At 38.3% G+C, this 21,914-nt stretch overlaps 3 protein-coding genes across 3 annotated transcripts; 2 read left to right on the top strand and 1 right to left on the bottom strand.

Moving 5' to 3' along the window:
• The first annotated feature begins 2,765 nt into the window (after positions 1–2,765).
• LOC131330536 (DEAD-box ATP-dependent RNA helicase 39) lies at positions 2,766–14,001 on the top strand. The gene is made up of 9 exons (XM_058364156.1): positions 2,766–3,529; positions 4,670–4,765; positions 4,847–5,035; positions 5,119–5,259; positions 5,808–5,948; positions 11,639–11,781; positions 12,358–12,487; positions 12,591–12,639; positions 13,256–14,001. The coding sequence occupies exons 1-9, from the start codon at positions 2,972–2,974 to the stop codon at positions 13,822–13,824; spliced, it is 2,016 nt and encodes a 671-aa protein (XP_058220139.1). The 5' UTR covers positions 2,766–2,971; the 3' UTR covers positions 13,825–14,001.
• Positions 14,002–14,101: 100 nt separating this feature from the next.
• LOC131330539 (uncharacterized) lies at positions 14,102–14,797 on the bottom strand. The gene has a single exon (XM_058364159.1). It carries the CDS (start codon positions 14,643–14,645, stop codon positions 14,256–14,258), a length of 390 nt encoding a protein of 129 aa, XP_058220142.1. The 5' UTR covers positions 14,646–14,797; the 3' UTR covers positions 14,102–14,255.
• A 6,036-nt stretch (positions 14,798–20,833) lies between these two features.
• On the top strand, positions 20,834–21,532 carry LOC131328470 (embryogenesis-like protein). The gene is made up of 2 exons (XM_058361411.1): positions 20,834–20,876; positions 20,964–21,532. The coding sequence occupies exons 1-2, from the start codon at positions 20,834–20,836 to the stop codon at positions 21,530–21,532; spliced, it is 612 nt and encodes a 203-aa protein (XP_058217394.1).
• Positions 21,533–21,914: the final 382 nt, after the last annotated feature.

The raw sequence follows: 21,914 nt of genomic DNA, 5'->3' as shown, positions 1-21,914 counted from the left end.
AAACACGTATTTTTCCCAAGCTAGACTCTATAGAGCAGTTTTGATGTGCCTGGGCTCTGTCGTCACACTTTCATCGGTAGAACACATGTAATTAAATTTGCAGATATGGTTAAGCTAAACTAGAGAACAATTTACCATATCAAAAGTCAATGTATGGTGGTGTGTTGGCAGCAATAAAGAGGGGGTGGTGGTGGTGGCCGCGAGCCAACACTATAATCCATTCCTGCCAAACAGCCGATTCTTCCTATTCACCTTCGTACTATCTTCCTACAAAGAAGTCAGAGAAATCAATACACTGCATATAATTCAAGTAATTCATAAGGGTTCTGTTATGTTCAGATGAGTTTTTGAGAAATTTTTGAATTTTTTTTTATGAGAGTAATGATTGAAAGTAGGAGTAATAAGTGGAGATAGATAGAGAGATAAATGAAAATAATAATTAAAAATAAGGGTAATCAGGGCCGGCTAATGGTACAGGCGGGAGAAGCACGGGCTTTGGGCCCCAAAAAAAAGTTAAAAATGAGGCCCCAGAATTCTAGGATATCTATATATATGGTCCAATTTTTTTTTTTTTGCATTAAACCTCCTTTACACAAAATAGGCCCAAATAAAATTTAGGAGCATCAAAATAGGCCATTAGAAACATTGGGGCAATCAAAAAAATACTTCATCCGTCCCAATTTACTTTTCTTAGTTCTATTCTAACTGGATTAAATTATATCTTTAAAGTGGTAATGAATTTTATATCCGATATGAATTTTATTTGATAGATCTCGATTTGTTCTATAATTCAATGTTTTCGAAATCATCTAAACATTATAAATTACAAGATATAATTAATTGGAAAGTGACATGAACTTCAAAAAATAACAAGTAAATTGGGACGGAGGGAGTAAGAAAAAAGAAACACCAGTTCAAGGGACAGAAGAATACATGAGCCGATCCAAAAAAAAAAAAAAAGAAAGAAATGTTGCTTCTCTTGAATTTAATTTAAACTTAACTTAAATTTGAGAGTTTTGTTTTTATTTGAATTTTTTTCGCATTGTTAGTTTTGCACCAAATTTTTGTGAGTTATTGATTCCTCTCGACGAGAGGAATAGAAAAACTAAAATTGTTTTACTTTTACCCCAAGTATTTTGAGAAATAACCACTTTTTAATGCAAAAAATTTCATTTTTTGATTAAAAAGTGGGTATTTCTCAAAATACTTGGGTAAAAGTAAAACAAAAAAAAAATTACTTTTTCGATTCCTCTCGTCGAGACAGATCAATAACCCACAAAAATTTAGTGCAAAACTAATAAATATGAAAAAAATTCGCATAAGGACAAACTCTTAGATTTAAGTTAAGTTCAAGAGGACAGGGCAACGTTTGCAGCAAAAAATGCGAGAAGACTTTTCAAATGATGAATTTTGAGGTATTGTAATAGTTGCATTTTTTTTTTTTTGGATAATTATAGGAGTATGTTTCTATTTTGTAATAGTAAAATCTTTTGTAATGGTTTTTTTTATGAGACTCTTTGTAGAATACTTTTGTATGAAAAATTCCGAAAATATAGGGAGGCCTCATTAAGGGTTTCATTTCCAGCCTCCAAAACTTATGAGCCGGCCTTGGGGGTAATGAGTGAGGATTAATGATTGGAAGTAGGGGTAATGTTTTAAAAAAAACTTTTTAAAATGTGAAACAAACAAGGCTACCTCTGTAAAATCATGAAATACAAACTCAACGTTTATCACAAATGCATTTATTCTGCCACACCAATACACTATTTTCTGAAAATGGTGACTTGCGAATTTGAATTGAATTTATAGAAATTTGATCCGATCCAAACAGCGAGCAACACGAATTTGAATTATTTGCATGAGACCAAAAAATGAGCTCTAAGAACATCTCCGGCCTTGATTCATTTTAAGACTCAAATTTAAAAATGGGGCAAAAATCACAAAAATCTCTTTTCAATCTTTGACCCAAATCCTTTTCCATTTTGGGTTTTACCCATTTTTTTTCCAAATCTGAGACAACTTTAGCCTTGACCCATTTCTCCAACGGCTAGTTAGAGAGAAAGAAAGAGGGAGATGTGTAAAATTTGGATTTGATGGTTGGAGATGTGTCTGCCCAAAATGGGTTTTTACCCAAAATTTGACTCAAATTTGAGAAAAAATATGGATGAAGGCTGGAGATGCTCTAAAAGCTGTTGTACTTTTTCAATTCCTCAAATCTTTGGCAGCCTTATATTATTTTTGGCTGATTAATTGTGGGAATAACACCAACGACTAGGATAAACAGGAAACTCAGGAATGAAACTATAATTGTGAGAACCTTGCTACTGACACAGCAAATCTGTGCATAGATTGCATTGTGGGGCCTACTAAGAGTCCCAAACGAATAATCCGATCCGTTAATTATGTTCAAAACATTTTTTCAAGGGCTTCTGTAAAAAATTAGCTTAATCCGATAGCTATAAGTGCTTGATCTAATCATTTAATGTTTCATTTAGGTTTTTAGAGAATGAAAAGTTACACGATTAGATCAAGCACTTACAAATATCAGATTGAGCTGATTTTTTGCGAAAGCCCTTGAAAAAATGTTTTAAATATAATGAATGGCTCAGATCATTTGTGTGGAATCCAAAGTAAGCTCCACATAACAATTTGTGCACGATCTGTATACAGATTTGCTGTGTCCACGTACTTTCTGATTTAAGTACCCCTAATAAAATATGCCTTCTCCAAAGAATTAAACTTTCTACTTTCTTTCACTAATTAGTGTTGTGCCAGTTTATACAAGGAGCCGGAAAAACACGAATGTGATTAGTATTTCTTTACATCGAACGTGCTAGTAATCTCCCAGTACTTTTTTTTTTGAACTGTCAAAAAAAATGTACTAGTAGTACTGGGAATGTACTAAAATCTGTCAAAAATCCCTCCGCTCCGCACCACCGTTTTGTGCAAGAAAATCGAAGAAACTGCAAAAATGGGTTGTGGTGGAAGAACGCTCCTTAGCCTCTCTCTGTGCTCGTCTACCTCCTCAACCCGCTTCTCTTTAACTCTCCTCTCCCGTTTCCCACTCTCCAATTTCCCATATCCGCCACCACCACTACTACCCAGCGCCGCCCTCGTTTTTAGGCCCCTATGCTCCGCCACCGCCGCCACAACAGAGGAAGGACTGCAACCCTTAAAGCACTCAATCCTCCTCGAGAGGCTTCGAATCAGGCACCTCAAGGACTCCTCCTCCGAAAAAACCCGACCGACGCAGCGGCCTTTGGCGCCTGGGGATGATGATGGGTCGGCGACGAAGAAGAATACTAATAATAATAAGAAGAAGAAAAGTGAGGTTGAGGTTTTGGCTTCGAGTTTCGAGGAGCTAGGGTTGACTGAGGAGACGATGGGGGCTTTGGAGGAAATGGGTATCTCGGCTCCTACTGAGATTCAGAGTATTGGGATACCTTGTGTGCTCAAAGGGAAGAGTGTGGTGTTGGGTTCTCACACTGGCTCTGGAAAGACCCTTGCTTACATGTTGCCTCTTGCTCAGGTTTCATTTTGCAAACTTTCCTTCCTTTACTCTATTTGCTCTCTTCTACTGGGTTTTCCACTACGATGGTGTTGAAAATTAAAAAACAAAATACTCCCCCATCCCAATTTGTTTGTCCCTCGTGTTTTGTTTTAAATTGATAGAAATTGCGTACATCTTTTAATTGAGGGTGAGTTCCCCTATGGGCTAAGGGGCTAGAGGTAGCTCCTTTAGCTGTAAAAAACCATGGATGTCTAGGTCATTCTCCTTATATACATCAACTTTTGGGGCTAAAGGGGATTGTTTTCGGAAACAAAGTGGCTAATGTCAATAAGGTAAGCCTGGGTTATTTTGGGAAACTCACCCTGATGATATTTTCATATGCAATGAGGGAGTCTTGATAGATCATAATTAGTTTTATTAAACAAAGTTTAAAAGAAATAAGCAATTTGAAAGTGGCATGAACTGCCAAAAAGGACTAACAAATTGGGACAGATGAACTGATGAAGTACTATTTTGGGGTGGGGAGGAGTACATTTATGGATCCATACGTCTGCAGATTTTTCTTCATAGAAATTTTGAAGCTATCTTGATAATCAGGTATAGTCGTAGATGTATACATACGTGTATGGAGATTAATTTCCAAGATAAAAAAAATCCATGTCCATGTATACGTAAAAAGCCTTGTTGAAGTTTCTTTTCTTCCATAGAAATTTTGAGCTATCTTGAAAATAAGGTATTTATGGCATGCAATTAGCTAAAGAAAATGTGTAACACTCATACATCAATCCATTGCAGAATGATGGATATACCTGTAATCTGGCCCTTAAACATACCTTACTTTGAGATGAAAGCGTGGGGTATGATAAAACCAAAACAGGAGGTAATAACCTTGTACTTTCAAAATAAAACCATTGCTTACTTACGATACGGTGATGTACCTTTGTAACCCAAAAATTGGATTGGCCATCTGTTTTGGTTTGCTTAGGTTACCAACTCTATCCAATCTGTGGGGGAATCGAATTTTCGGCTTTGTCTTTTGTCTTTTTTTTTTTTTTTGTTGGTTTGTGGCTTTTCATTAGTTGATAGTCAGGGTTCAGAAGGGTTAAACATTCTTGTGCTTGTGATGGTAAAGAACCTTGTAATTTGTTGCTAGTATAGTTGTTGAGACGGGATGAGGCCTTATATGGCATGCTAATGAAGCCAAGACGTCCTCGAGCTGTTGTGCTATGCCCCACAAGGGAGCTTTCTGAACAGGTTGTGATTTACTTTCTTCAGATTTTGCATTGCTTTTAGTTAATCCTTCTAGCCCTTAATTAGAATTAAGTGTTTGTACAGGTGTTCCGCGTGGCTAAGTCAATTAGTCATCATGCTCGATTCAGGACTACCATGGTAAGTGGCGGCACCCGTTTAAGACCCCAAGAAGATTCGTTGAACACCCCAATTGATATGGTTGTGGGGACCCCTGGTCGTGTTCTTCAACATATTGAGGAAGGGAATATGGTTTATGGTGACATCCAATACCTGGTGAGTTGGGGGGCCTCCTAATGTCTTCTTTCTTTAATTCTTGTTTTCCCCTTTCATTAATTGACAGTGTCAGTCTTTTATAGGTGTTGGATGAAGCAGATACAATGTTTGATCGTGGCTTTGGGCCTGATATTCGTAAGTTTCTTGGCCCCTTAAAAAATCGTGCATCCAAATCTGATGATAAAGGATTCCAGACGATTTTGGTCTCTGCAACTATGACAAAGGTACACTAAATTGCCCTCTTATGTAACCACTTTAATGAATGATGTTCTAATAGTCAACTGGATCTATCACATTTCTTCTAAGTCTGTTTTGCGTAGATGTTAAATGCGCCAATTTTGGTTTCAAATTGTTTGTATATGATTCTAGTTGTGAGGCCACTTTGAATTTTGAGAGCATGCATGTCTTTCTTCCTTTTGTTTTGGACATTAGATGATACCCCCTCTGTTCCATAGTGATAGTCCATTACAAAAAGTTGTGCAACTTTTTGGATAAAAAAAGAAAGCACTTCTGCGAATAATTTTTATGCTTTTTTGTGCATATCCGACATCTCAGCAACCTGTCTTAAGGTTATCTATCCCAGCCTCTCTGTTGGTGAAATTTGTGTTGGAACCATATGGTACTGATCAGAGTACAACTCTGTTTTTGCTCAGTCTTAACCTTAAACAGTTACCATCTGACAACTTGCTCTTACATGTTTTGTCTTTATGGATGTTGGATATAAGCTTACGTGATACTTGCGGAAAGTTTAGACATATGTGATTCTTTCCAGGCAGTGCAAAACCTGATTGATGACGAGTTTCAAGGAATTGAACATGTGCGAACTTCAACGTTGCATAAGAAGATAGCATCTGCTCGCCATGACTTTATCAAACTTTCAGGTTCTGAAAATAAGCTGGAGGCATTGCTACAGGTCTATTTCTCTTGAGCTTTGTAATTATCCGGTACTGATCACCAGAGATAAAGAAGTGGTAGTTTTGACTTCTGACATTCATAGCAGCAGACAGCAGTAATGGTTGAAGATTTATTGTGCTGTCTTTCTTTGTGTTTTACTCGTAGAAGTAAAAAAAAAGTTTTCATAAGCGCCAAAAAAATTAAAATCTGTCTACTCTACAACTCATGGATTTGATCTTGTTCAGGCAGAGTTGTTCTTGTGCATCTTGTTGAACGAATTTCTCAATGTTTATTCTTCTCCCATTGGAGGTCAATTTATAATACAAGCTACCTATCAATTAAGGAAACAAAATCTTGAAATAAGGAATTACACATAATCAAATATTCAGATTCCTAAACTAGCTACCTAAATTATTTTCCTTCCTAATTTAAATATATACAGCCAACACTCCCCCTCAAGCTGGAGAGTATATATCATGTACACCCAGCTTGCAACATATAGAATCAATGGTAGCTTTGGGAAGAGCTTTGGTGAAAATATCTGCAAGTTGAGACCCCGAAGGAACGAAGGGAGTAGTAATCTCCTTAGACTCCACTTTTGATCGAATGAAGTGACAATCAACCTCAATTTGTTTAGTTAGCTCATGAAATTCTGGGTTGTTAGCTGTATGAATAGCAACCTGATTATCACAATAGAGAGGAGTAGGATCATATACTGGAATCCCGAATTCACGTATAAGAGTGCATAGCCAAGTGAGTTCACATGTTGTTTGCGCCATAGCTCGATACTCAGCCTCAGCACTAGAACGAGCAACAACTGACTGCTTTTTATTTTTCCAAGTAACGAGGTTACCACCAATAAAAGTACAAAAGGCAGTGGTGGATCGACGGTCTGCAGGAGATCCTGCCCAATCAGCAATTGGTATATCCCTCGATGTGAAGATGACCAAATGATCGATAAAGAAGTCTACGGCCCGGAGCATTTTTAAGATACTTCAGGATACGAATGGCTGCCTCCATATGAGGAACACGAGGACGAGTCATGAATTGACTAACCACACTGACTGCATAGGAAATATCAGGTCGAGTAATAGTAAGGTAGATAAGTCTACCTATAAGTCTCCGATAGGCGTCAGAATCATCAATCAACTCACCATCGTCAGGAAGTAACTTTAAATTAGTATCCATAGGAGTGGCGACAGGTTTGGAACCAAGATAACCTGTATCTCTCAAAAGATCAAGAGTATACTTCCTTTGAGACAAACTGATGCCTACTTTGGATCGAGCAACCTCAATACCAAGAAAGTACTGAAGCTTGCCCAAATCTTTAGTAAGAAAACTAGAGCAGAGGTGACGAATCAAGCTTTGAATTCCAATACTATCACTGCCAGTGATAACAATATCATCCACATAAACAACCAGAATCACAATCCCACGATCGGTCCTTTTAAAGAACACAGAGTGATCAGCCTTACTTCGAATCATGCCATGAGCAACAACAGAATTGCTGAACTTATCAAACCAAGCACGGGGAGACTGTTTGAGGCCATATATAGCTTTACAAAGTTGACAGACACTCTCCCCCTTGGACTTAAACCCGGGTGGTTGAGCCATATAAACAGTCTCAGACAAATCCCCATGCAAAAACGCATTCTTGACATCCAGTTGATGAAGCGGCCAATCAAGATTAGCCGCGAGAGATATAATAACACGAATAGAGTTGAGTTTGGCCACCGGAGAGAATGTCTCGGTATAATCAATGCCATAGGTCTGAGTAAAACCTTTGGCCACGAGGCGAGCTTTAAGACGATCAACGGTGCCATCAGGATTATGTTTGACAGTAAAAACCCATCGGCAACCAACAATATGAGCCCCAGAAGGCTGGGGAACCAAATCCCAAGTATGATTCAAATCCAGAGCATGCATCTCTTCTTGCATTGCCGAATGCCAACCAGGATGAGAAAGAGCTTCCTGATACGACTTGGGAATACTAACAGAAGAGAGTGATACAAAAAAGCTGGAAACGAGGAGGATAAACGATTATACGAAACAAGGTGAGAAATAGGATGAGATGTACAAGTACGCGTACCCTTTCGCACTGCAATGGGTAGGTCAAGAGAAGAAACTAGAGGTGGATTTGTAGACAGCGGAGGAAGCGGTGGGGGAGAATGAGGAGAATCCACTGGAGCAGTATCCGGAGGGCGACGAACATAGACCTGGGTAACTGGGGGTCTGGCAATATCAGGAAGTACTAGTGGAAGAACCGGAGTATTGATTAGGGGATCCTGTAAGTGAGTGCTCTCTTGAGAATAATAGGGAACCGTCTCAAAAAAGGTGACATCGGCACTAACAAAATGCTTACGTAGTGTAGGACTATAACACCTGTACCCCTTTTGTGTTTGTGAGTAACCAAGAAAGATACATTTATGAGAGCGAGGATCAAGTTTGGAACGATTAGGGTGCAAGTTGTGAACAAATGCAACACAACCAAAAAATTTTGGGGGAAGAGGAAAGGGATTTCTTATCAGGAAACATGACTTGAAAAGGTGATTTACCCCGTAAAACACGAGTCGACATTCTATTTAAAAGGTACCCAGCAGTAAGAACTGCATCTCCCCAAAAAAATTTTGGTACATGCATGTGGATCATGAGAGCACGAGCAATGGCCAGGACAGGACCATTTTTTCGTTCAGCAATACCATTTTGTTGAGGGGTACTGACACAAGTAGTTTGATGAATAATGCCTTTAGAGTCTAGAAATTGTTGAAAAGGTTTAGCCAGATACTCTTGAGCATTATCGGTACAGAAAACCTTGAAGTTGGCATTAAATTGATTTAGGACTTCAGCATAAAAAGACTGAAACACAGTAAAGATTTGCGATCGAGCTGTAAATACATAAATCCAAGTTAAACGAGAAAAATTATCAATAAATGTAACAAAATACCAAGAGCCACATAAACCAGTGATTCGAGAGGGTCCCCAAATATCAGAGTGAACAAGAGCAAACGGGTGCAAATTAGGTGAATCAATGCGAGGAGAAAAAGTAACTCTCCGATGTTTACTAAGTTCACAAGTTTCACAATTAAAAGTAGAAAAATCAGGTAAAGATGGAATTAAAGATCTAAGGTTAACAGATGACGGGTGCCCTAGACGACAATGCCACTGATATGGTGTTGTGGTAGAATGAAGAGCAGATGGATCCGAGGAGCCAAACGACTGGAAGTAGTAAAGGCCATTCTTCTCATATCCCCCACCAATCATCCTCTGCGTCTTGAGATCCTGAAATTCACAATGAGAGGAATAGAAGGTTACTGAACATTGGAAACTGTGGGAGAGTTTTTGAATGGATAGCAAGTTAAAAGGAAAGCCGGGTAAATATAAAACAGAAGTAAAAGTGAGACCAGAAGTACGATATGTGCCAATGCCATGCACTTGAGTTTTTGTTCCATTAGCAACAGTAACATAGGAAGGAGCAGAAGGAGAAATAACATCAGATAAGAAGGACAAATTACCAGTCATATGGTCAGTGGCTCCAGAATCGAGAACCCAAGGTGCATGAGAGGAGGAATGAAGACGTGTTACCTGAATAGACAACATTGGCAGTGGAGGAAGAAGATGCATGTGCTCGTTGGATCATAGAATCATACTCAGATTTAGAAATAGTAATCTGATCCGACGGAACAGACTCAGATGGCTCCCCCTCAACCATAGCTTGATTAGCCCATGCAGGTTTGCCATGAAGTTTCCAACAGAAGTCAACAGTATGATTAGTGCGATTACAGAGAGTGCACTTCTTAGTACCACGACCACTGCGACGGCCACCACGGTCAGAAGAACCAGTATGACCGCGGTTATAACTCCCAAAGTTCCCAGAGGATGGGCTATTGCGAGCACTAGGAGCAGCAAGAGCAGAGCGAGGAGTACTCTCTAGAGCAGAATGATGAGTGGCTGCCCTACGAACACGAGCAAAGGCTTCACCAATAGAAGGAATATCCTGGCCAGATAATATATTTGAGCTAACTGGAGCAAGATCTGATTTGAGACCAGAGAGAAACTTAGCAACCTGAAACTCATTCCTGTATTTTTGCTGAGTCGCCAGATCTATGGTTAAGGGTTGATAGATGTTTAACTCATCCCACATACCTTTCAATTTTGAAAAATATTCCTCCACCGGGCCTTCTCCTTGTTGAAGGGAGAAAATGTTCTGATAAATCTGATAAATGCGAGAGAGATTCTGATCGGAGGAATATAATATGCGAAGAGTATCCCAAATGGCTTTAGAAGTCTCTAAGCAAGCCACATTATTAAAAATATCAGGTTCCAGGCTGTTCCATAATAAAGTCATAATATGGGCATCGTGTGTGCCCCAAGTGGGATCAGAAGATGGTGGATCTGTAATAAAAGAGGTCTCCTCACTCGCGCGGAGAGAAACAGATACTGCCCGAGACCATGGGAGATAGTTGGATCCATTTAGTTTAATAGTAGTGAGTCCGATTATAAAAATTATGCCGAATAGCATCCTTTATTTCTGATGACCCTCCGGATTTATCCTTGTTTTTATCACCCATGATGTAAAAAGGAAGACAACCAAAGATAAATAGGTTAGAGAAACCTCAAAGGTGCAGAATCAGAGAGATGAGATTCCGAACAGCCTCAAATATTCTGACCCAGTAAGTTCCGAGTCAACTCAGTAGATTTCAAGTCAAACGGAGAGGACCCAATAGGTTTCAGATGCAAACAGAGAGCAATAGCTGCAAACGAATCACAGATCTGCGTCAAAAACTGGTTGCCGGAGTTGCTACAGTCCGGCAAGTGTCCAGCGAAGGAGGAAGAAGCTCCGGCGAGGGTCGTTGGAGGTAGACGAGGCTCTGGCGAGGTCGTGGAACGTTGTCGGAGATGGAGAGATACAGTAACAGTGAGAGACCACGAGTGAGAGACAGTCGTGAGACTAGAGATACGCCAACAGTGGCTAGGGTTCTGTTTAGGGCTGGAACAGAAGCAAATTCAGAGAAACGAAAGAAAGGTAAAAAAAATATATATATATTAGGGTTTCTTAACCTGCTCTGATACCATGTTGAACGAATTTCTCAATTTTTATTCTTCTCCCATTGGAGGTCAATTTATAATACAAGCTACCTATCAATTAAGGAAACAAAAATAAGGAATTACACATAATCAAATATTCAGATTCCTAAACTAGCTACCTAAATTATTTTCCTTCCTAATTTAAATATATACAGCCAACACATCTTATAGAGCATTATAAGTTACTAAGAGGCCAACCGCCAATTTGATGCAACTGATTCAACATCACATGTGTTGACTCTGCCTGGTTACATCTCCAAACATTACATCCAAATTCTTGGAAGGGACTGTGTCAATACGTCAAGTGACAGACATGGTAAAATATTTATGTGTACATAGCATGCATAACTATTATTGGTGATTGCAAGATCAGGGAACAAGGGTCTCCTTCCCAAACATTACATCAAACTGGTGAATTATTGTTTTTACCTTTGGAGTCATGAAAATATTTGACAGGACTCGGGAGTGTTAGCCTAGGCCCTAGGCATTGTCAATGTTATGTTTGTTTGGAAACCCCAATGCTGTATCATTATGTAGAATTCAGTTGGTGTAACTTGCAAGTTGCAATTATTCCGATTTCTTAAGCTAAGCTCTCATTTCCGCAATGTGATGATGTTAATACAGGTCCTCGAGCCAAGCTTAGCAAAGGGAAACAAAGCGATGGTGTTCTGCAACACATTGAATTCTAGTCGTGCTGTGGATCACTTTCTCGATGAAAATAAAATCTCTTCTGTTAATTACCATGGAGAGGTGCCAGCAGAACAAAGGTGAGAGAGATAAGGTACTCTTGTTTATGTTATATGTGATGTCAGTATTTTCCAGATTGCATTGTTCCACCCGTTTAAAAACCCTTTGAGCGGATGGCTTCAATTTCTGGATGTCATGTAAAACCCCCAGATTGCTTTGGCTAACATTACATATTAAATCAGCCTGCTGCACAATAACGAGTTTAAGAAATTATGGGGAAAAAAACTCGAGCCGAAAGACTTAAACAATCTTCTTTTAACATTTATTAAACAATTGGTTCTTTTCTAAAATAATGCACTCATAGTTTTGATATCTTGATCATTTTTCACGGGAATGGTTTTCAAGAATTTGATGTCTTACTCAAAATGGGTTCTTTTCCAATATATCTTCTAGAAACAAGTGTTGAAAACCGTTGACCAAGCAAGTTTTATGTGTTTTCCGACAAATGAAAATGAAAGCTATTCCAAACAGACCCTTTGCTTTTGAGGGATGAAACTAGAAAGCTCAATCTTTAGAAATGCTTCGTTATCTGAGCCCAACTGTGTAGGTATTTGTGTTTAGTAACGATGTTTTCTGTGGGTATTCTCCTGATGTAGGGTTGAAAACCTCCAAAAGTTTAAGAGTGATGATGGAGATTGCCCCACGTTGGTCTGCACGGACTTGGCTGCTCGGGGACTGGACTTGAATGTGGATCACGTCGTTATGTTTGATTTTCCCTCAAATTCTGTAAGCATCATCTTTGACTACTTTGTCAGTATTCTTTCTTGCATGCCAGTTTCCTTTTTTCCAGGATTTGAAAGTTTGTGCTTTTCTTCCCATCGACTCTTAGATTGACTACCTCCATCGGACTGGAAGAACTGCTCGAATGGGTGCTAAAGGTATTGACTCACTTCATCTTTTTTTGGCTTTGTTAAATGACGACGACAACCACTGTGTTATGGGTGGGGGAAGACTGGAGACACGTTTAAACTCTGGCAATACATGCAAAAAGTTCTCAGAAAGTTTTACTACGGAAATAGAAGCCTTCCTATACTTTCTTAAATAACAAAGCGCAAAAGCAAAAGAAAAACGAAAAAGAGAGAGGGATACTTGGAGATTGAACAATGGGGTTATAATCCATGGTTGAGTTAATTATTCACCTACTATATAGTTTGGGCAAGAAGGGGATGAAATAATGAATTTGATATCGTGGAACCCATCAGACATGTTTAAAAGTCTCTATACATTTTGAAAAAAAAGTGTTCTGTACCAAAACTCAATCTGGAAAAAGTGTTTTTTATGTCAAGAAAGTGCCAGCTTGTTGGCGACATGATCTGTTCTTTTGCCTTCGTGACTTGGTGGAGCAACTTGTTCTAATTACGTTTGGCTGTTAATTCCAATTTGGCTCCGCGAAATCATTTTTGTTTGTAACAATTTTTTTGTTTGTTTGTTTTATGTTCAAACAAATGTTCATACTCCACTGAGTTGTTAAATCAAGATGCCTTCTTTGGACAGGTAAGGTGACAAGTTTAGTTACAAAGAAAGACTTGATGCTTGCCACCCGTATTGAGCAGGCTATAATGAAGAATGAGAGCTTGGAATCCCTAACTTTAGATAATGTAAGGAGGGATGTTGCCAGGTCCCAAATAACAGCAGAAAAGAACTCGAAATCCATGAATATTTCAAACCAGAAAAACAAGAGTAAATCTCCATCTCTGCTGAAACCATCAAGTGTCCGGAGGAAGTTTTCATCTTCCGAAAAGACCTCAGGTCCAAAATCTGGAAAAGCTTCTGCTTCATCCAAAACTACACAGACTCCAATTAATGTGTCCAAGTCACCAAAATTTTCAGCTGCAAGTAGTTCAAAAAGGGCTACTTCCGGTGGGAAGAAAACAACAGACAGCAGAAAGTCTGGTGCTGTGAAATCATCTGCAGGTAGTTCAAAAAGGGCTCCTTCCGGGGGGAAGAAAACAACTGTCAGCAGAAAGTCCGGCGCTGATTTCAGAACATCAAAACTAAATGTTGTAGGGTTCAGGGGGCGGAGTTCGTCGTCTAATGCAAGAGAGTCATTGAGATCTAAGTAATCGTCTTCCCAATTTTGGATCATGTACATTATTAAGATAGCATTTGAATACTTGTTTTACTTTTCATGTGTTTCTTTTGTCCCTGTCCTCTTGCTTCGAGAAATATGTTTATTCCAGTGAAACAGAAAATATCACTGATGCCAAGTCTCGTGAGTTCTAAACTTAGGTTCATGATTATTGTCCTCTACTTTCAAATGGGTTTCCAAACTTGGTTAGAGATTTTTGCCTTCAATTTTTTACTTTGGTACTTACTCGTTTGTTCTTGGGCACATGTGACTTTACAACATAGCATCTCATTTGTTCTCTTTCTAACACGTGAAAAGGGCAATGTCATAATTTTGTCTACATGGGTACAAAAAAAAAAAAAAAAAAGAGTGAATACATCAACTGCCCTTGACCTTCTGATTTCAAGAACATTCCACTTTTCATCATCATTTGCAAGGAAGCGCACGAGAAGCTTTGGCCGGAGGAACAATATTTCCCGTGGAATCATATATGATGACGCCAGAGAAATCTGGGAGCTGGCACTTACCACCCATGAGTATGTCCTTCTGCCACACTGAAATTTCACAGCTAGGCGTGATTCCTTCTCCGTTGCCGAACTGGAACCCGTGAATCATCTCTTCGTTGTTGAGCTGTATTATGACTGGATCTCTGTCCTTGGAGTAGCCATGGCCGAAGCAGGCCTTCCATCGGCGCCACTTGCGAGAGTGAGAAGCGCACATAAAAAGTGCGAAGGCACAGAAAAGTAGAGTTATCGCAGCGTAGGTTGATTGAGGTATGCTCGAGAGCTGGTGAATAGGGAGAAGTGGACGACCCATTGGGAATTCCTCTAAAGGGTTCCATGTGTAGGAGTGAGTTTATGTAGGTAACTGGGGTGGTTGGGGGATTGGAGGATTTGTTAAGGTTTGGGTTGGGTTGGGTTTGACTCATCATTCAAGTTAAAGTTGGCATGGGTTGTGGTTTTGGTGGTCCTGAACCTCCTCTACTAGCTAGGTGATAAAACAGGTAAAGTTATTCTCTCATCCAAAATTTCCACCTACTTTGAGCTCAGCTGAAGCTGCAAATAAGCGAAATAGGAGAGTACAGTAGTGAGTTTTTAAATCAATCTTAGAAAAAATGTGTTCCAAATCCAAATTTAGTTTGTTTATACTCCTAGTAGAGTTTTTTTTTTTTTCCTCCTCCAGTTCTTATGTAATAATAACAAGCTTTGAAACAATATTATTATAGCTCTGTTTATTTGGGCAACCAATTGATCAGGAATTTGGTCAAATATGAGTTAACTTGGAGTAGTTTAGCTTGTTTAACAACCCCAAAGGTATCAATACATAAAATGTCTCATGTGAAACTGTGAGATTTATGTCTTGTTCTTTTTACTTTTCAAAAAGTATTTTTCACAAAATTTCTCCTAAATTCTCCATACTTCCAACATTTTTCTCTCTATTTCTCTCCACTTATTACTCCTACTATTTTTCAAAAAAAATTTCAAATCTAAATCCAAACACAGCATTAAGTCTACTTTATATGAGTGAACAAAACAAAAATGATAAGATGCGATACTTTCTTTCAACTATAGTCACATACTATAATTACCATCTATTTTGAATATATATCTCTATTTATTTACATTTTATGTAATAATTGATACCGTTCCCAACCGTTGATATTGGTGATAAACATACAAGACCCATTCAACTAACAACAATATAAATTATGTCACAGCAGATAGTAGTAAAAAAATAAATAATAATGGTCAAAGCTAGAGTATTTGTTATGTTAAAAAACAATTGCCGAGTACATGGGTCACAGTATAGGCTAAGCATAGCTTTTTGCTTGAAATCTGGGAAAATTAGATTAAACCCCCAATACTATTTCCTGGAGATGAGTTGCCCCCTTGAGTTTTAACTCATACACTTAACCCCCTTAAAGTTCCACCGCATATATGAGTACCCCTTGCCGCCCACAAATCGTTACAATGTCGGATGGTAACGGTTGCATCCCATTCCCAGCGGATATATCAAAAAAAAGACAAAAAACGGAAGAATCCCCAAGTCATCTTTAAGACCCAAGGTCTTACTTTACTCCCTCCCCTTCAGCAGAGAATAGATATGCATATGTGCGTAAATGCATCTCTATGTCCATCACTAGACAACTCTAGGACTCCATAACCCCATCTCTCTCCCTCCATCTTGTAGTACTTTCTCTCTCTCCACCCTTCTCTTTATCCATTGGCTTTTGAATACCCAAAATGCAAGAGATCTCTAGCAGATCCAGCCATGTTGAATTCAAAATATTTTGCCTATGCTAATCTAACTATTTTAAAATACTCACTTTCATCAATCATTTTTTGTTTTGAGGAAGGGCAAAAGGGTAATTTCACATATCAACTCACCTAGGCAATTGCTGACTAGGGAGAGGCATAATGGACCCTTTAAACACACACACACAATACCCAAACTCTCGATGTGGGAGCCAGCCTAGCTGACGCAGGCATCAATCATTTTTTGTTTGTTTGTGCATTTGTGGTATGAGAGCACCATTGAGAGCCTAAAAAGAATTTGATCAAAACTGTGGGAGAAGGTTTTATGGGTGCTTAAATTACAAGGTATGAAGGTGAAGAAAGTTTTTCTGTGATGGCTGAGAGAGAGAGAGAGAGAGGAGGAGGAGGAGGAGGAGGAGGAGAGTTATGTTTAATGATGGATAGTAAACTTTGATCTGTATTAGTTAATTAGTTTTCTCGGCTCCAAGGTCTTAGTTAAGGGCCGATTTTATCTTTTTTTCTAAATGACAGATAAGAAAAAAGATTAGGAGAACACATCAAAAGAAGCTGTCATTTTCTAGGGAAAACACTAGCCACAATGGAGGGTAGGCCTCCCATATACAAGAACCTACACCTCTCACAAATCGTTTTGCCAAACAATGAGTCACAAACATTTCTTCTAACAAAATTAAAATTGCATGATTGAAATCTGCTCTACAACTCCCATAAATATGCTATCACCACTACAAAATCTGAATGTAGTGGACAGTCATGAAGAATGGTCTTGATAAGCTGTCTTTGAATTTTCAATTTTCCAAAATACCCTCCCTAACATAAAACCCAATTTAACCTTTCCTCCTTCACTCTCTTCTTCTGCAACAACCCACCATCGATCATCTCCTCTCCCTCCCATCACTCCATCTCCTCCACAGACCACAGCCCCCCCCTGTCATTGACGACGTTCGGGTCTACCAACACCACCAGCAAACTCTCTCTCTCTCTCTCTCTCTCTCTCTCTCTCTCTCTCTCTCTCTCTATATATATATATATATATATATATATATATATATATATATATATATATAGAGTGTTGCTATATGTACCGACCACGGGGAGGGAAAACGTACCGACGGCCGCCGGCGGGCCGTCTCCGGCCACCGGACGGCCGATCCGAGCCGTTCAAAAATTCTAAAAAATAAAACCGAGGGGGTCAACGCGGGAATCAAGGGCATCCGAGGTGTTTAGGGTGCTTGATCAAAGCACCCTTTTTTCGTGTATATATGCACGCCGGCGGCCGTCGGTACGTTTTCTCTCCCCCAATGGTCGGTACTCATAGATTTTTCGATATATATATATATATATATATATTATGCACACCCAGACCTTCCTGTAAGGGCGTCTGTACTATGTTAAAGTGCGGAAGTCTATCGGGGCGGTTCCGGAGAATTCTAAAAAAACCTCTAAAAAATCCCTCAAATCTTAATTTCATAGTTTTCGATCAAATTTTAATAATTCGAGCCACTCAATGTGTTCAAAACGTGATTTTAAGGGTGCGCACAAGGAATTGACAAAAAAAATAACCGAGAATAACTTGATTTGAGCAGTTTCAATAAAAAAATTGTTCGGATAAAGCCATTCCCGGTCATTTTTTTTACTGATTTCTCGCGAGTACTCTTAAAATCACGTTTTGATTATATTGAATGGCTCGGATCATCAAAATTCGATCGGAAACTTTGGGTGGGGAGGGTTTAAGGGTCCCTGGAACCGCCCCATATATATATCAGTCAGGTTCCGGTGACGGATCCCGCATTTTAATAAAATGCGGGACTCCCCTTCCCAATTGAATTTCGATGATCCGAACCGCTCAAAATGATCAAAACGTGATTTTAAGGGTCTCCGCGAGAAATCAACAAAAAAAATGACCGGGAATGGCTTCATCCGAGCAGTTTTCATTGAACGATTCAAAAAAAACTGCTCGGATGAAGCCCTTCCCGGTCATTTTTTTTGTTGATTTCTCGCGAGGACCCTTAAAATCACATTCTGCATACATTGAACGATTCGGATTTTCAAATTTGATTGGGAAATGAAAGTCCCGCATTTTAACAAAGTGAAGGATCTCTCATTTGATCCGTGGTATCTATATACACACACACACACACACAGAGTTCGTTTCAAATGAGGTGGTCCTCATTTTAGTTAAAAGACGGACCTCCCCATTTCCCCCCTTTTCCGATTGAATTTCAATGATCTGAGCCACTCAATGTGATCAAAACGTAATTTTAAAGGTACACGTAAGAAATCAACAAAAAAAAATGACCGAGAAGGGCTTCATCCGAATAGTTTTTTATTGAACAGTTCAAAAGAAACTGCTCAAATCAAGCCCTTCCCGATCATTGTTTTTGTTGATTTCTCGCAAGTACCCTTAAAATCAAGTTCTGAACACATTAAGCGGCTCGGATCATTGAAATTCGATTAGAAAAGGGGAGTCCGTATTTTAAGAGGTTCTCACATGAGGACCACTGAAGCTAAAATGCGGATTACTCAGCTGTCGTTGGATTGTGTTTTGAATGGTCAGAATTAGAAGACAATCTATTCACGCGAATAGATATCGAGCAGACAATCTATTCATGCGAATAGATATCTATTCGCGTGAATAAATTGTCTACAAATTCTGACCATTCAAAACACAATTCAACGACCAGAATGGTAGTCCACATTTTAGCTTAAAATACGGTGATCCTTAGGAGAAACGGACCGTGTGTGTATATAATGGAGGGAAGTCTTGGTTTTGCCATACCTTGAACTCAAAATCTAATGCTAAAATCTCATTGGCTTTCATTTTTGCTATTTACGAGGGCTTTAAAACAATGTAAACAAAAATAGGGCAATTTATAGGAAAAATTGAGAGAAAAAACATTTTCATGGTCTTGGATGTTCAGTTCCGAAATTGTGGAAACCAATCGGATTTTAAAATATCAAAATATGTACAACTTCCAGATTTTGGTTTTAAAATTCAAAAATATGTACAACTATCGGGATTCAAAATCCGAAATATTTTAGGGATTTTGGAATTGTTTATCTAATAGCATCGGGACAATCTAATTGAACTCGAATTTTTGATGGGCTTCCCTCTGTACACTGTTTTGGCTCCCAAACCACCATGTCCATGACACCAACTTCCTTGTCCACTACAATGGTGTTTGAAATGGATTTTGCTTCCATTGGTTGAGATTCAGTTATTAAATTTTTTTGAACTAGGTCAAGTTTTTTTTGGGAGGGGAGAAACCTTCAATTGATTCCATTGCTCGATTTTTCATTTAGAGAGAGATGAGAAAGCAGAAGGAATAAAAGAGGCGAGTCATTTTTATTGTGTTGTAGCGTTGGAAGGTGGTATGTAGGGTTTTAGCCTAGGAGGAATGAGAAAGGGTTATTGTGGAGGAGGGAGGAGGGATCGAGGAGGATGAAGATGGGTTGTAGTGGGTTATGTTTAAAAGTTTGGGTGTGCGGGTTTTATGTAGAAATTGTAGGAATAAAATAGTCATTACATATCCATGTGAAAAAAGAAGAAGTAGTCATTACATATCAGGACATTTTTGTCTTAAAACTTCATAAAGTTTTTATGGGTTTTATTTGGCAAATAAGGGGGGTGCAAATAGAATTTGCCTTGGACCCCATTCCATTAACACTTTTTCTACTTTTTTTTGGTTGTCCTTATTCAAAAAAATTTGCGTTTGTTAGTTTTACGCCTCACTTTTTTATTTTTCCGACAAAAAAGTAAAAAATAAGGCGTAAAACTAACAAATGCGAAAAAAATTCAAATAAAGACAAAACCAAAAAATGTCCCAAGGCTTTGTTTGGAAGTTGGAGAAAATGAGAGAAAAGAAAGAAAAATTAAAATTTTTCCCTCCAATTGTTTGGATTGAAGAGAAAGAGGAGAAAAAGAATTCAAGTTTTGTAAATAGTGAAATTTCTCTCCTATTTTTCCTCTCATTTTCTTTACCCCACTTTTCATCACTTTCCATTAGTTCCAAACAAAGCCTAAGAGTCCTAAAAATTCCTATTGGAACAAGGTTACTGTTAAGCTTTGGACTGCATGCATAAGAGCACCTACAGTTGTATAATCAAAACTAAAAGATTGCTAAGGTTAACAACATTTGCTTAAAAAAAAACTCACATTGGAATAACCAAACTTAGCAATCTCTTAGCAACTCATCAAATTTTGGTTCTTGGGTAATCAAAACTAGAACCTTTTGCCAATAACCAAATTTAGTTGTCCCTATATTTCCTCAATTAAATACACCATAATTACAAAAAAAACCTTCTCTTTTTTTTGAAAGGCACAACAAAAAAACCTTCTCTCTCTTCCATTTTCAACATGTTTCTAAGAAAAATAAAAAAATAGTTTTAATTTTTTTACAAAAACTGTCTTTTAAAAAGAATTTTTTTTTTGTAAAACTTCTTCTCGAAAACTATTTTTTTTAAATCAATGTTTTCAAAAAAAAATTTTTTTTTATTCTTTTTCTAATAACATGTTTTTATTAGTTTAAAAACTATTTTTAAAAAATCGTTTTCTATGTCTCAATTTTTAGATTTTTATAAGTTGAAAATGTGATGTGACAAATTTTAATTATTCAATATCGATGGTACAATTGTGGACCCCTACATTATTAACCCTAACAATTCCTTAAATGGATAATTAAAAGATGATGAGACAACTGTTGATTATTAACTTTTGATTATTCTACGACAATGGAAATGCGTGATGGACTATATTTACAAAACGTTTCAGAAAGTAGATATTGTCCAATTCGTTTACAGAAATTGGTATATCGGCCAAAAACTCTCCAAAATTGAGGGTTTCACTTGATAGTTTTCTCAGAATTGGGGGTTTTCACTTCATTGCGTACATCCTCTCTTCTCTTCCCTGTGGTTTCTCTTTTGCCATCAAACAAAATGCTTCAACGTTCAGCAATCTCCCTCTGCAAATCACTTTCCAGATACCCGTTTCAGCGATCTTCGATACCCAGTTCTTGTTTTACCTTGAGATCACTCTCAAACTCAGTTTCGCCTCCAAAACACATGAAAACCCACCACGATATTCTTCTTCGCCCAACAAGCTGCAATAACTATGCAACTACTACCCGGTTCAAGATTTTTGGGAATACGCCTAGGCAATATAGTAGTAGCGTTGATACGAGCAAAGTGGTCGACGAGATCAATCTTAAGTTCGCGGAGGCAAGGGATGAGATAGAGACAGCTTTGGAATCCAAAGAGACTGTCTACTTCAATGAAGAAGCTGAGTGTGCTAGGGACGCGGTTAAAGAAGTTTTGGATATGTACGAGGAGTTGCTAGCAAAGTTGTCAGAGAAAGAAAGGGGCGTAATTCAGAGGTCTATGGGGCTCAAGATTGAGCAATTGAAGGCTGAACTTCAACAACTGAATGAGTAGCAAGGTAGGTTTGTTTTATTTTTATTTTTTGGGTTGTAATTCCATCGTAATTTGATTATGGATCATTGTTCTATGAGGTAAGCTCGTGGTTGAGAATGCAATTTTGTTGTTGTTTTAAGATAGTACAATGGCAACTAACAATTTTTAATAATGTTTAATGTTGTTTTGGAACCTTTATTTTCTATATTTAAAGATCCTTGGTCATGTTCTTATTGGAAATTGCAATCTCTAGTTGCATACTGTTTGAAAGATTCTTTCTTCTCATGATAGAAACTAAGCTCTCGAGTAATAGTAACTATAAATCACATAATTAAGCAAAAACATATTAGAAATGCCCTGGGGTTGATCCAGGCGCGTGTAACAATTCGTCTCAGTTGATCTG

Source organism: Rhododendron vialii, chromosome 6a (genome assembly GCF_030253575.1).
Source record: "Rhododendron vialii isolate Sample 1 chromosome 6a, ASM3025357v1".
Classification (NCBI taxonomy): domain Eukaryota; kingdom Viridiplantae; phylum Streptophyta; class Magnoliopsida; order Ericales; family Ericaceae; genus Rhododendron; species Rhododendron vialii.
This window is presented reverse-complemented; position numbering and strand designations above follow the sequence as displayed.